The sequence below is a fragment of the Narcine bancroftii genome, chromosome 4, assembly GCF_036971445.1.
Source record: "Narcine bancroftii isolate sNarBan1 chromosome 4, sNarBan1.hap1, whole genome shotgun sequence".
NCBI classification, from domain to species: Eukaryota; Metazoa; Chordata; class Chondrichthyes; order Torpediniformes; family Narcinidae; genus Narcine; species Narcine bancroftii.
In genome coordinates this window covers 244,487,367-244,502,340 of record NC_091472.1, presented here as the reverse complement: position 1 = coordinate 244,502,340, position 14,974 = coordinate 244,487,367, and the positions used below count along the sequence as shown (strand labels likewise).

Sequence of the window (14,974 nt, the reverse complement as noted above, 5' to 3'; positions counted from 1 at the left end):
CAAGGCCTGGTGGCAGTCAGGAGTTTGGATGGGTGGATGGCCAGGGCCAAAAATGGTGGGGGGGCAGTACACTTTTACATGTGATATATGGAAAATATCAGATTTTTGGCCAAAAATAAGGGGTACAACTTTAACTGAGCATTGAATATTACACATGTAAATACAGTAGTTAAAATGCATGATCCATTTGCCTCTGATGTTGCAAGAGATCAAGTACAATAACTAGGCTCAAACAGTGAGGTAAACAGTGATTCCTATATTAACTTGGTGTGTACTTTTTGTCAATATATCTCTTTAAATCTTTCAGGGCCAGATACTCCTCACTGGCTGCCCACATGTTCCTCACCTTAACACTCTTCTCCCCTTCCCCATTTTCTCAATTGTCTCTGCAGCCTCCTTAATTGTTCAGTAATCAAAAGTGTTAGAGAAACTCAACAGGTCATGCAGTATCCTTGGAAAGCAATAGGGCAGTAGACATTTCAGCTTCAGCCAGATATGCCAAAAATCAGGCAGAGACCCAAATGTTGGGGGAAGTGGAAGAAAACAGGCTGGCAGGGGACAGATGGATGCAGGTGGAAAGGGGAAGAGAAAAGGGACAGAGACTTCCTCCTTCCAACTCCCCAGCTCCTTTCTCTTCTACTTCCTCCCACATGTATCCACCTATCACAAGCCATCCTGTGCTCCTCCTCCCCACCCCACCATTCCACCTTCTAAGTTAGCACCTGCCTGATTTTTCAGGCCTCAGGCCTGAACCATCGACTGTCTATTGCTTTCCATGGTTGCTGTGTGACCTGCTGTTTTTCCAGCACTTTGTGCATTGCTCTAGACCCCAGCATCTGCAGACTTCCTGTTTACCTCCATAGTTGCTCCTTATTTCATCATTTTAGTTCCCATCTAAATCCCCATTTTCCTCATCCCTCCCAATTAAGCTGGTTTCTATGAACAGACAATAATAAAACAAGCAATTTCATGATACAACTTACTTAGCTGAAGGACTAGGTTTGAAAGCAGTTGGAAAGGGATTGCAGAATTGTAATGAGTTGAGGCAGGATTGAAGACACAGCCTAATTACAGACAATAATGCAGGATGAATGAAGAAAGAGGGAAAGAATTGAAACAATCTCTGGTTAACTTTAAATCTGTAGTGAAGTTATTGTTCAAAAAGCATTGCATGTTGTATCTGGGAGATGTGGCAAGTCCTGGAACATTGGCTGTAAAGATTTAAATAGGAAAGAGTGCAGATGCTGAGGTAGAAAGCAATACCCAAGTGTGCTGGAGGAACTCAGCAAGTATTTACTCAGGAAACTGGCATTGTGTATAAGGGAAACAAGCAGTAGTGGCACGGAACATATAGAGATTAAAGGAGATGAGGAGCTTGCTGGCTTACAGCGAATAAAGGTAGATAAATCCCCTGGGCCTGACACGATATTTCCTTGGACCTTGAGGGAGACTAGTGTAGAAATTGCAGAAGCCCTGGCAAAAATATTTAAAATGTCCTTAGCCACGGGTATGGGGCCAGAGGATTGAAGGGTAGCTCATGTTGTTCCGTTGTTTAAAAAAGGCTCCAAAAGTAAACCAAAAAAATTACAGGCTGGTGAGTCTGACATCAGTGGTAAGTAAATTATTGGAAGGTGCTCTTGGAATACAAGTATTTGGACAGACAAGGGCTGATTTAAGATAGTCAGCTTGGCTTTGTGTGTGGTAGGTAATGTTTAACATATCTTAAAGAGTTTTTCAAAGAGGTTACCAAGAAAGTAGATGAAGGAAAGGCTGTGGATGTTGTCTGCATGGATTTTAGTAAGGTCTTTGATAAGGTCCCACATGGGTGATTATTTCAGAAGGTTATGGCACTAGGTATCCATAGAAAGGTTGTAAACTGGATTTGAAATTGGCTGAAAGGGAGAAGACAGAGAGTGGAAATGGATGATTGCTTCTCAGACTGGAGGCCTGTGATTAGTGTGTGCCTCAGGGATTGGTGCTGGGACCTTTATTGTTTGTTGTCTATATCAATGATCTGGATGATAATGTGGAAAAATGGCTCAGCAAGTTTGCTGATGACACTAAGTTTGGAGACATTGTGGTCAGCGAGGAAGACTTTCAAAGCTTCCATAGGGATCAGAACCAGCTGGAAAAATGGGCCAGAAAATGGCAGATGGAATTGAATACAGACAAATGTGAGGTGTTGCATTTTGGAAGGACAAACCAAGATCGCACAAACAAAGTAAATGGTAGGGTACTGAAGAATATGGAGGAACAAAGGGATCTGGAAATACAGATACATAATTCCCTGAAATTGGCATCACAGTTAGTCAGGGTTGTGAAGAAAACTGGCATCTTGTCCTTCATAAATCAAAGTATTGAGTACAGGAGTTGGGATGTGTTATCATTTACTGCAAATGGGGACTCCTAAACCGGAAATTCATAAATCTAGACAAAGATGGGAGTCAGACTTTTTTACCTCATGCTACAGAAATTAAATCAATTGAAATCAGATCAGTGTTTCAGATGTAGCGAAGAGGTGGGAACTTTAAAAAAAAAATTCAACATGGTCTTCTGGCTGGAATTAGGACATTTTTTAGAACAAATTACAGGAATCCAATTTCCACAAAATCCAGAATTATTTTTATTAGATAACATTATAGGGATAAGACCTAAATTGAAATGAACTAAATACCAGATAGAATTTGTTAAAATTGCATTAGCAGTGGCCAGAAAATATATTGCAGTTGATTGAAAATCTGATTCACACCTGATTTGGAGCAATGGAGTGTGGAAATGCACAGTTGTGTTCTCCTTGAAAAAATTACATATAATTTAAGGAAAAAATATTATATATTCTTACAAATTTGGTGCCTTTATCTACAAAAAAAGGATTAAATTTTTACTTTTTTAGATTTGTAAATGTTCTTCTTAACCTTTAAGACCTGCATGGAACTCCATTAATGATGAAATAGATATGAATTTTAGACTAGATGGGATTTAAAACTTTCAGGTCCATTCTCATTCTTTCTCTTTTTTTTTCCCTATCTTAACACTTAATTCTATACTTTCTTTTATCTTTTCTTGCAACTATAGAGGGGTTGGGAGGAGGGTTTTTTTGGGTTTTATCATTATGTATTTGATCCTAAATATATTATTATATCTGTATTTTGAAATATATTTGAATGCATGTGTGGTAAAAATTTTAAATAACATGTTGGGATGTTATGGTGAGGTTGTACAAGAAATTGGTGAGGCCAAATTTGGAGTATACTGGTCGTCATACTACAATAAGGATATGAGTAAGATTGAAAGCTTTCAGAGAAGATTTACTAGGATGTTGCTGGGTCTTTAGGAGTTGAGTGACAGGGAAAGATTAAACAGGCTAGGACTTTATTTCTTGGAGCGTAGAAGAATGAGGGGAGGTTTACAAGATTATGAGAGGTATAGACAGAGTAAATGCGTGTAGGCTCTTTCCACTTAGATAAGGAGAGATAAATACAAAAGGACATGGCTTTAAGGCGAAAGGTTTAGGGGGAATGTCTTCACTCAGAGAGTGATGGGAGTGTGGTATGAACTGCCATCTAAAGTGGTAAATGTGGTCTCAATCTTAGGTTTTAAGAATAAATTAGATAGATACATGGATGGGAGAGGTCTGGATGTTTATGAACTGGGTGCAGGTCAATGGGACTAGCAGAATAATGTTTCGGCACAGACTCGAAGGGCCAAGCCTGTTTTCTGTTCTATGGTTCTAAGTGAGGCAGCATGCGTAGGAAGGAAAGGGTAACCAACGTTTCGAGCCTGAATCCTTCATCAAGGTATGAGCAAAAATCAGAAAGTCGCCGAAGTAAAAAGGTGAGGTATGGGAGGGGGAATAAGAGGAGAGGAGGGAGGAAGGAGTACAGGCAATGAATTCAAAGTTACTTACTTTGAGTTTTGAGAGACTTATACAACAGTGCCACCTAAGCTGAAGACTAAGTAATACAGTAATGTGAAATAAATCAATGGTCAATATGAATGGCACATTACAAATAGGTGGATGGGTTAATGTTTGCAAATACACTATTGGTGGAATTGTGGACAGTGTAAGGGCTTATCAAAAAATGCAAAAGGATATATAGTAAAACACTGGTATCCGGCACCTATGGGGATTGGTAAATGTCAGATAAGTGAATTTTCCAGTTGCTTGTTGCATGGATTGGTGAACTAATGGCGATGCGCACCAATTTTAAACTTCCATTTTTTTTGCCTATTTACTTTCTTTTTGTTTTGCTCATTGCTTGAGGCTGCTGTTTGCTTAAATTCTGGATAACGGGGTTTTACTGTGCATCAGTTATAGACATGTGCAGAGAAATTATAAAAATGTCTAAATAAATGTGTAAAAGAAAATGTGTTATTCAACTGGGAAAAGAGAACTTCCAAATACATCAAGTTTGATGGGTACAATCAGTTCCCATTTACACAAAAATAAAAAATTATAATGTTATAAATCAGAAACACTAATAAAATGCTGGAAATACTCAGTGAGTTTCCAAAGAGAGATATTGATTTTAATTGTTGGATAACTGAAACTCTTTAAGTTCATTAATCTTTCCTTCTTACTTTGGAAATGATTTAGATATTTTTCTGAAATTAAAATTGAAGTAATCAGACTTAGGAAAGAGGACAAGATGTTTTACGTTGTACAGAAGGAGGAGAGGTGAAGTGAACAAAGGGGCTCTGTGAAACCAAGAGAGAAAGAGTGACTGAAAGGGTGAGGGTTCCCAATGGTGAAGGCTTGTTAAAGACAGCTGGACTAACTGGTGGAGATGTCATTAGGAGATAAATAAAAACAGAAACAAAATCAATGTTGGAACTGAAAGTTGCAAAACACTGCAGACGCTGGAAATGTTAAAGAGAAGATTACGGGGAATAACTAACTGGTCAGGAAGTATCTGTGGAGCGGAAAAAAATAAATAAACTTTGTAAGTTCATTATTTTTCATCAGATCTGGCTGGTTCAGGGGATGAGATGCATTTCTTTGATTGTGCTTCACTGGAATAATGTAAGTATTCAGAGATGGACAAGTCGGAGAGGGATTAAGATAGCCAATTAAAGTGATGGGCAGCTGCAAAACCAAGAGGGCTCTTATGCATTGAAAGGAAGTATTCTTCAAAATGGTCCCTCAACTTCTGATGTTGTGATATCCACACTGTGGGTGAAGCATAAACTCTGTTGCACATGCAAGGAATATTTCAGGGCCTTATGCTGGGAAGAAAGATATAAAATAATGTTTTGGATATTTGGAGGGGGACAACCTATCAGGCGGTCAGGTCTCTATTATTGGGTCTGTCATTGAGGAGTCTGGAAGTGGAGGGGTAGCAACTGTTCCTGAATCTGATGGTATGACCCTAGTGGCACCTATACTTCTTTCCTGGTTGCAGCTGTGTGAACAGAGCATGTCCTGAGTGGTGTGGATCTTTGCAGAATACTGATAGCAGTATTCCATGCAGATTTTCTTGATAGTGGGAGAGTTTTGGCTGTGATGTTCTGGGTTATGTCTACTCAGAGGTATTGGTTTCCCCATAAGACGCCATGATGCAGCCGGTCAGCACACTTTCCACAATACATCTGTGGAAGTTTGCAAGGTTTCTGATGTTATATCAACCCTCTGCAAACTCCTGAGGAAGAAGAAGCTGACGTGCTTTCTTCAAGATGACATTAGTATATTACATCCAGTAAAAGGTCCTCTGAGATAGTGACTTCCAATAATTTAAATTTGTTCACCTTCTCCACCTTTGATTTCCCCCATTGATCAGTGGATTGTACACCTCTGGTTTTCCCTTCAAAAGTCTACAATCAGATCCTTGCTTTTGGTGGCATTGATTGAGAGGTTGTTGTTAGTACATCACTCAGCGAAGTTTCCAATCTCCCTTCTGTCTGCTGACTCATTGGCCCTTTTTATATAGCCCTCTACTGTGGTATTGTCAGCAAATTTGTGAATGGTGTTGTCATTCTGAACCATGCATCAGTTGTAGGTGTAAAGCAAGTTGTGCAGGGGGCTAAGTATGCAGCCCTATGGTGTTCTGATGCCGATGGAGATTGTGGAGATGTTCTTACTAAACCTCTGAATGGGGTCTGGAGGTGATGAAAACCAGGATATAATTACACAGTGAGGTATTAAAGATCTTGGGAGTTTGCTGATCAGTTTTGAGGGGATGATGATGTAGTCAATAAAGTGCATCCTGATGTACGCATCTTTGCCATCCAGGGTTTTGTGTAGAGCCAGTAAAATGGCATCTGCTGAAGAGGTTTTGCTGCGGTAAGCAAACTGGAATGGATTCATGTTGCTACTCAGAGAGGGACTAATATGCTTTAACATCAGCATCTCAAAATACTTGTACATGAATCCCAAAAGGTTGGTTCGCAGGTACAATAGGTAACCAAGATTGCAAATGGGAAGTTGAATTTAAGCGGGAGGTTCTGCTGCAACTGTACAGGTACTGGTGAGGCTGCATCTGGAGTACTGTGTGTAGCTCTGGTCTCCCCCTACCCGAGAAAGGAGGTACTAGCTTTGGTGCAGACGAGACTGTGTTGATTACGGAGATGAGGGGATAGTCTATAGGACAGACTGAGTCACTTAGGACGATACTCATTGAAGAATGAGAGGTTATCTTCCAGAAATATATTAAAAAAATGAAAAGGATAAGATACAGACGAGAAAGTTTATTTCACTGATGGGTGAGTCTAGAGCCAGGAAACAGAGCCTCAAGCTTTGGGGGAGTTGATTTAGGACGTAGATGAGGAACTGCTTTACTCAGAGAGTAGTGAATCTGTGGAATTCTCTGCACATGGAAGCAATGGAAGCTGTCTCGTTAAATATATTTAAAACGTGGATACATTTCTGGACAGTAGGTGTAATAAGAGTAATGGGCAAAAGATGAGTAAGTGGAACCAAGTCCATGGCTAGAAAGTTATGACCTAATTGCATGGTGGAGGAGGCTCAATGGGCCCAGATGATTTATCCTTGCTAATATTTTTTATGTTCTTATGGATGATTGTAACTGGAGGTTATCGTCTTAGATTCAGTACTGGATTTCTACTCCAAAGTCAACAATTAAACTGACAAACAAACACATGAATGTGGAACAAGAGGAAGTCCTTCAACACCATTTAATTAGATCATGTCTGACCTTTGATTGTACTGAAATACTTTCAGCTTCAAACAAGGTGACAAAGTGGTCACTGGGGTGTATCTGTGTGGTGCAGATGCGAGGGCCAGAAGGGCCTGTTATGGAGTTGTATCTCGACATGAAAATAAAAATTATTACATTCTTCCAAAATAAATTTTCTCTGAAGCACTTTAGAATTTTTAAAAACCAACCTACCAGGTAATTCATTTATGACCTTGACTTACCTTGATTTTATTTTAGTTAATATAACCCTATAGATGTAACTTAGTGGAGATCGTTTCCTTCGTCCCACGGAAAGAATTGTAGGGTGAATGGTGGCAACAACGTATCCATTCCTGTAGTACCTTTCCAGCTTAGAATTAAGATCCAAGAGTGAGGAGATATGGATAACATCTGGATTTGATGAACCTACAGTGCCATGAATAAAACAAAACAAAAATGCTCTCATTCAAAATAATCTTGTGCCCCAAATCCTATAACATAAAATGTAAGGATTGTAGAATGGCAAATTGTAGAAGTGTTTCCCCTACCTACAATGCAACTACAGTATTATGTAATGACAAAGTCATTGTTGCACAAGACATTGAGAGTAAAGCACTGTAGTGAAATTAAGAATATTTTTAAAAAAATGATGAATTTAATGTTCCTGTATTTTTTGTCAAGATATTAATCCACAGATACTATAATCCTGTATGTCATTTCCAAGAGCTCAGAATCCAAATAAAACAATCTAGCTTTTGTGATTCAATGGTGCTCATCCCAGGTGAACAGTCAAACAGATTATCACTTGGGGGTAATACATAGAGGTGCTGGAGCAACTCAGCATGCCAGGCAGCATCCACAGGAAGTAAATGGTAATCAACATTTTGGGCCTGAGGGCTTCAGCAAGCTACGACCGAAACGTAGACAAGCACCTGAATAAAAAGGTGGTGGGGGGGGGGGGGGGGGGGAGGAGAGGAGAGGAGGGAGGATGGGAGGGAGAGGGAAACCCGAAATGTTGGTTATCCTTTACTTCCCATAGATTCTGTGTGACCTACTGAGTTTCTCCAGCACTCTTGCGTATTGCACTACAATCACAGCGTCTGCAGACTTTCCTGTTCAACTTGTGCCTATTGGGAAGTTTGCCAAGCAGACCTTAAAAATTTTTGGAGGCAGGAGATTAGATTATCATATCAACAGTGGCTACTGAATGGAATGAATGTTTTGCATACAGAAAACTGCTTTAAGTATTTTTAAAAAAATTTAAATTTAGACACACACCATGGTAACAGGCCATTTCATCCCATGAGCCTGTATCACCAAATTATACCTAATTGACCTTCAACTCTCAGTACATTTTGAAACTGAAGTACCTGGAGGAAACCCATGCAGACACAGGGAGAACGTACAAACTCCTTACAAACAGTGTGGGATTCGATTCTTATGGGTCGTTGCACTTTAACAGGATTGCATTAACCATACACTAACCATGCCACCCACCTCATTTAAAATGAAGGCACAAACCAAACACATAGCAGGGTTTCAAGCTATATAAAAGATCTACTTATGAAGCAATAATCTACAAGACTCAACAACATTTTGTTTTACAAGATTTAGGCTGCACTTGTGGAGAAAGAAACAAAACTAACATTTCAGGTCAATTTCTTCATCAAAATTAGGTAAAAGTAGAAATAAATCAAGTTTTTAATGGTGGAGAAAGGGAATAGGGATGAAGAGTACAAAAATGAAGATGGCTTTAATGGAATGTCCTTTGGATAGTGGAACAACCCACAGAGAGCGAACTGCTGGGAAATTTGTGGAATGCAAATCCACAAATTGATTGTGTATGTTTGTGTCTCTCAATGAACTTTGTTCCCTACAAATAAAAGTTTAAACAAAGAGTTAATCTTTATCAAATCAGGGTTGATTATATATTTGAAATTTGTTAAGTGTTACCGATCAAATGTTCAAAACCTCCTAGTCAAATGGCACATCAAAAGTGATAATTCTGAAAACTTCCCCATATCGTTATTCTTGCAGTTTCTGTTTTTTTTTGGTGATTCGTTGGCCTCGATATTTTGTTGCATAATCTGAAAAAGTGTAAATGCGCTGCTGTAATGACCTCTTACACTGTTCACTTGGGTACATTAAACAAGAAAATATTTTACCAAGAAAGGAAATCCACATCGGGAATCTGTAGCGACTCACTGCTGTAACTATCAAGGCAAATACATGTGGAAAATTATAAATCCAATGAAAAATAGATCTTGGGAATAGTGAACATGGCTATAGCTTTGAATGAAGTAGTTAAGTGAGTACATTTTAGTTGGGAGTTTCTCAAGAAAAGAACGCTTTAAACCACTTTACTACCATCAGATATCCACTCTGAATTCATTACTAAGTGCTTGGAGTCTCAGATTACTTGATAAATATTAAAGGAATAGTAAATGAAAATAGCATAGATTGATTTTGTTTTCCACAGAGAAAGCTGTTTTAATTTGTAATGTGGAGGGGAGATCGCCTAGGAACACTAGGTGCTGTAGGTTTCTGTGAGGGGTGCTGGCGAAGTGGTGACTTTTCCTTACGGTAGACAAAAGTTAAAGAATTTCATGCATGTTACATTCTAAATGTAGTATCACATGACAATAATGGAACCTTTACCTTTAACCTTTAAGGCTGAGGAATTTCTAAAAATGTTTAAGAGTATAAACAAAACACACATAAGGGTTCAAACTATAGAAAAGATCCATTATGAAGCAATAATGCATATATCTCTGCAACACATTTTGCAATTCCCTACATTCCAGTTCATCTTAGGCAGTATGATTTTTTTTGTGTTTTTATATGAAAGAAACTAATAATACCAGACTTTGCTGCCACTTAGCAACAGGATCATGCAGACAAGTGAGAGGATTCAACCCACTATACCTGTGCTTGCTTAATGAAGAAAAGGCTTCATTTAGTTAAGCTGCCATTGGAAATAGTTTATTTTTATTTGGTATGTCAATAATTTTGAACACCTCAACAAGACTCTCCTCATTCTTTGCAATGAAGGGGTCCAACCCTAGCCTCCTGAGTTGCTCCAAGTAACTAGTATTTCCTCCCCAGCACATCTGTAAATCTTATCTGTTCTGCCTCAGAAGCTTCAATATCATCCTTAGCTGGGCATAAACAATACTTTATAATGTTTACCACAACTTCCTGGCTTTTGTTCTCCAAAATGAGATACAGTACTACTTTGATAGCTTTGTCCAACTGACTTCAAAGATTTATGAACATAAACGTTAACTTTCTCTGTTCCTGTATAATCTTTATAATTATATTATTTATTGTCATTCCCCTTATTTTCCTTCTACAGACTTCAATAAAACCAATTAATGCTCAAATAAACATTCAAAGCAGGAGAAACCTAAACATAGTTTTCTGAAGGGTGAAAAACAAAGAAGACCAGAGGAGATGGTTTCTGGCACCTTCACAGTTAATGCACTCATTGCAAGCAGTTTAAATTACAGTACATTGTTTTTGTGATACATCACTGTGGAGAACAACTGTTCACTTTGGATCTTAATTCTTTGAAGATTTATGTCCGGAATTTCAATCATATTTTTGATTGCAACTTGATGGAATTTTTAACATTCCAAATTAATGTTTTTTTTTGCCAAAAGCAGACTTCCAGCAATTGACAGCGCAATAATGCATAGGAGAAAGCCGCTTGGCCCATGTGTCTATACCAATCATGATGCCCAAGTTAAACACAGACATGTTTATTATTTATTTATTTTGATTGTGCAACTTATACTCATGGACACTTGGATTGGATATTTTCTCAGTTTACGGGGGCAGTCAAGGGCTAGGGATTCAAGTAAAAAAAGTGGAACTGAGGCTATAGTTCCATAGAATGGTGGAGCAGACTTAAGGAGCTTTGTGAACTACTCCTGTTTTCCAATCTCTTCTGCTACCAATAGAGGGTAATGGTAATTTTGACACTACTTACCTAAAACAGGCAAAACAAATAGACTGCGTGAACTTCACAAAGAGAATCGGGTCATAACCAAAGAACTGAAGTCTGCCTTGGAGTTTAAGGATGTGGCCATGCTGGGAATTATAGGAGACTATTTTTTTTCCATGCAAGTTTTTCTCCCTGGCTATCTTTATTTGGCTCACACCTCATTGTTGCATTTAACTTGCCAATTGAATACTCACCTGAATGTGCAAGAAGCAGAATCCACACCCTCCAATGTCAGCCTCCTAACAACCCTGGCATTCTCTCCTCACAAGAATTCAGCACACCAATCCTATTCCCTACTTGCTGAGATTCTCTCCTCTCATGATCTTCTCCAACCCAGTGACACTTTCATCTCCACTCAGCCCATCCACTATCTCCTTGATTAATGGACTGAATTTCAGTGGGACAGATTGCATCATATTTTATATTGTATTTAGATATGTTTTTGAAGGAGATAGATTGTGGGGGTAATGTAGGTCACAAACAAACACTTCACAAAACAGATCTCATTTAAAATGCCAGAGCTCTGCTCAAGCCAGACAGTCTAGGCTTCGGGTGCCTTTGCAAAAACTTTGAAGAATGGCCATAGAGACTTCACAAGTAGGTGTTAATTGGACATACTGTGGAGTAATGGATTATTGGTTTGAAAGCAACAAATGAATGGACTCAGAAGTTTGGGCCCGGCCACAATCTGTCTGGTTGCAGTTTGCTGTTCTAAGAAGGTCATGTGGTTTTGCAAGGACAGAGAGAGAGAGAGAGAGAGAGAGAGAGAGAGGAGACTAAACTGGCTTTCTCCAAGAGAGAGGGAGAGGCAACTGGTTTCTGTAGTCATGTCAAGCTGGCAGCTTGTTGAAACCTCATTTTGAAGATGGGTTGTGCGTTCTGAGTTCAGCCTGTTGAAAACCCTTGTGGTCCATACATGAAGAAGTGGCTGGCTAGAGTGTTTCACCTGAAATAAGGGAAATAAAAGAAACTCTGTGGTGACCTGCAGAAGAAGAGTTTATCATTTGGCAAGTTTCTTTGGGAAGACACTGAAGTGGCTGATCGGAAGGAATCAGTTTGTGTGTGTCCAACAAGCAACAAATCTCTCTCTGAAACCAACAAGAGCCTTCCTGAGCAGGAACCAATTACCTTTAAGCACCAAAGCTTGGTGAAAATTCATAAATGTTAAATTCTGTGCACAATATAAGAATTGCCTGATACTGGTGAACATGGAGGAGTGAGAAGTGAGATTGGACTGTGAATCAAATAACTTTGCTGAACTTATACACATTACATGTACGTGCGCTTAGAATTAGAAGGGTGTTAAATTAGGTTAAGTTAATAGTAATAAGTTAAAGTTTGATCCTATTTTATGTTTAAAGAAAATTAAAAATGACTTTTGTTTAAGTAACTATTTGTCTTGGTGAATTTTTATTGCTGCTGGGTTTTGGGGTCCTCTGGGCCTGTAACAAGAGGCATAAAAAAAACTTGTGGTTGCCATAGACTGATGCTTTTCAGCATTACTGATTGGGGATACACTTCATGCTTGAATTGCAGCAGCTCAAGTCTTCCTGCAATGATAATGGCACATTTAGTGTAGTGGTTAGCGCAACACTGTTACGGCACTGGGGATCGATTCCCATGCTGCCTGTAAGGAATTTGTACATTCTCCCTGTGTCTGTGTGGGTTTTCTTTGGGGGCTCTGGTTTCCTCCCACCATTAAAAACATGCCAGAGGTTGTTGGTTAATTGGGTGTACAAGCTCAGGGACCAAAATGGCTTATAACCATGCTGTATATATGTCTAAAAATTTATAGCCTTTTTGTTTACTATCAGGCAGGTTAAACTCAACAAATTCATTTGTCTGCATGGTTTTAGTGGTTGCCTCTCCAGTATGTGCCATATATCGGACAACATGCAATAGCACCCTGGCAGGTTATCAACTGGAATTGAACAATTACTACACATAAGTAATTTATTTTTTAGAGAGTTAAAAGAAAGAGTATTAAAAGCATTAGTTGGGGAAGACATCTTCTTGCATCTGTGCAGATCTAATACCATAAGATCAGTTTCTGTATTATAATTTCAATGTAATTCTATGTATGAAGAAAGTGGCATTCTATTAGTCTTCCAATTATCCATTAATAGAATGGGATTGATAGATCTTGCACCAAATCCCACTGACTGGACACTGGAATTATCACTTTAAAGAAATTGAACGGGAAAGTGCAGGCAATTAGCAAAAAGAACATCTTTTAAAAATATCCTTGCATCAGGGGTGTTTATGCTCAAAACCTGCATAATTGCCTGCTCAAGTTTTTAAAAAAAGAGGTGAAACCAAAAATGTGGATGGCACAGTGCTTTTACACAGGGGGTGATTTGCAAACCGGCTTCCAGAGCTGAAGGAGGCGAGGCTCGTAGTGCAGTAATGCTGCCTGCCACTGTGACGTGAAACATATGTGCTGGAAAGCAGCCTATACTCAAAATGGCAACTGAAAAGCAGGTACAAGCACTAGTGGAGATCTGTACAAGCAGTTTTAGGACTCAGGCAGACCTTTTTTGACTATATGGGTTCTTTAAAATTCGCGGTCTAAGGTTGAGGGCTGATGGCCACATTCAGTGGCAATCCTTTTACAGAGGAGGTGGAACGACTTAGCTCCACCTCTGACTCTACCCCCTTAGGTGGAGGGAACATGAAGCAAGTTAGACCAGCTAATTCTCCTTCAGATCTTTTATTGAAGTAAGAGGAAACCTGTCTTTACAAATTGCTTTATTTCCACTATAAAAGGGCTTATAGATTATAGTAGCAACATAACAATGCCATTGCTTTATCTCTACTGGCACTGACATCTGTCTTGTTACAAAATGATATCTAACTTCTTGTTCTCTCTCTCTACAGATATGATTTCACAAGCCTCTCTAGTTATCTATGTAATGGTCCATGACATTTTAATGATCTATCCAAGTTGATCAGTAAGTCCCTCTGGACCTTAATGCTCCCAGCATTCACTATTTACAACATACTCCTTTGTGCCATTTTACAACCAATGTGGATGGCCTCACATTTATCTGCAATGAAATTAATGTTTTATAATTTTTCTTATTGGCTAATGCATCTCTTTGCAATTTACTTGCTTTAGTATCACTAGTTGCAATGCTATGAACCTTTATGTCTTCTGTATTTCATTTATTTCCAAGCTCATTCAACTTAATTGAATTCTTTGGTATCCATTCCACATTTGTGAATATGACCAACATTTCACACCCAAACACAGAATCTTGAAGGTACATGACTCAGAACATGGTTTCCTACTCTGTGTGACAATCTTCACAATCAATTTATTGATCATGGCTATAGTTTCATTTTTGTGAATTTCATTGCTGTTTCTTGTCAGTGACTTAAATTTTTTTTAAAGTCGAAGTAATAACACTGTGAGACATTCACTTCTTCAAAGAAATTAATCAGGTTAGCTTAAAAATTTCAGATACTATTTTAAGAACATATAAGAAATAGGAGCAAGAATAGGCCATTTGGCCCATCGAGCCTGCTCCACCATTCAATAAGATCATGGCTGATCTGATCATTGACTCAACTCCACTTACCTGCCTTTCCTCATATCCCGTAATTCCCTTTTAATGTAAAAATCTATCTAATTGAGCCTTAAATATGTTTAATGAAATTGCCTCAACTGCTTCCCTGGGCAGAGAATTCCACAGATCCACTACTCTCTGGGAAAAGTTTTTCCTCATCTCTGTCTTAAATCCACTCTCCTGATCTTGAGGCTGTGCCCCTAGTTCTGGTCTCACCTACCAGTGAAAACAATTTTACTACCTTTATCTTATCTCACCTTTTATAA

The 14,974-nt window shown here is 38.7% G+C and overlaps 1 protein-coding gene across 10 annotated transcripts in view; it reads right to left on the bottom strand.

Annotated features, from left to right (window-relative positions):
* rftn2 (raftlin family member 2) overlaps positions 1–14,974 on the bottom strand; it is a 186,283-nt gene that overhangs the window by 34,617 nt on the left and 136,692 nt on the right. For 8 of the 10 annotated variants that reach the window (XM_069934549.1, XM_069934546.1, XM_069934554.1 and 5 more), the window contains exon 14: positions 7,376–7,559. The exons of 1 other annotated variant lie outside the window; for it this stretch is intronic. In XM_069934549.1, coding sequence (XP_069790650.1) covers positions 7,376–7,559 — 184 coding nt within the window. Of the gene's footprint in view, positions 1–7,375; positions 7,560–9,086; positions 9,221–14,974 lie in introns of those variants that run through there. One more of the 10 variants, XR_011356518.1, reaches the window with a different exon arrangement.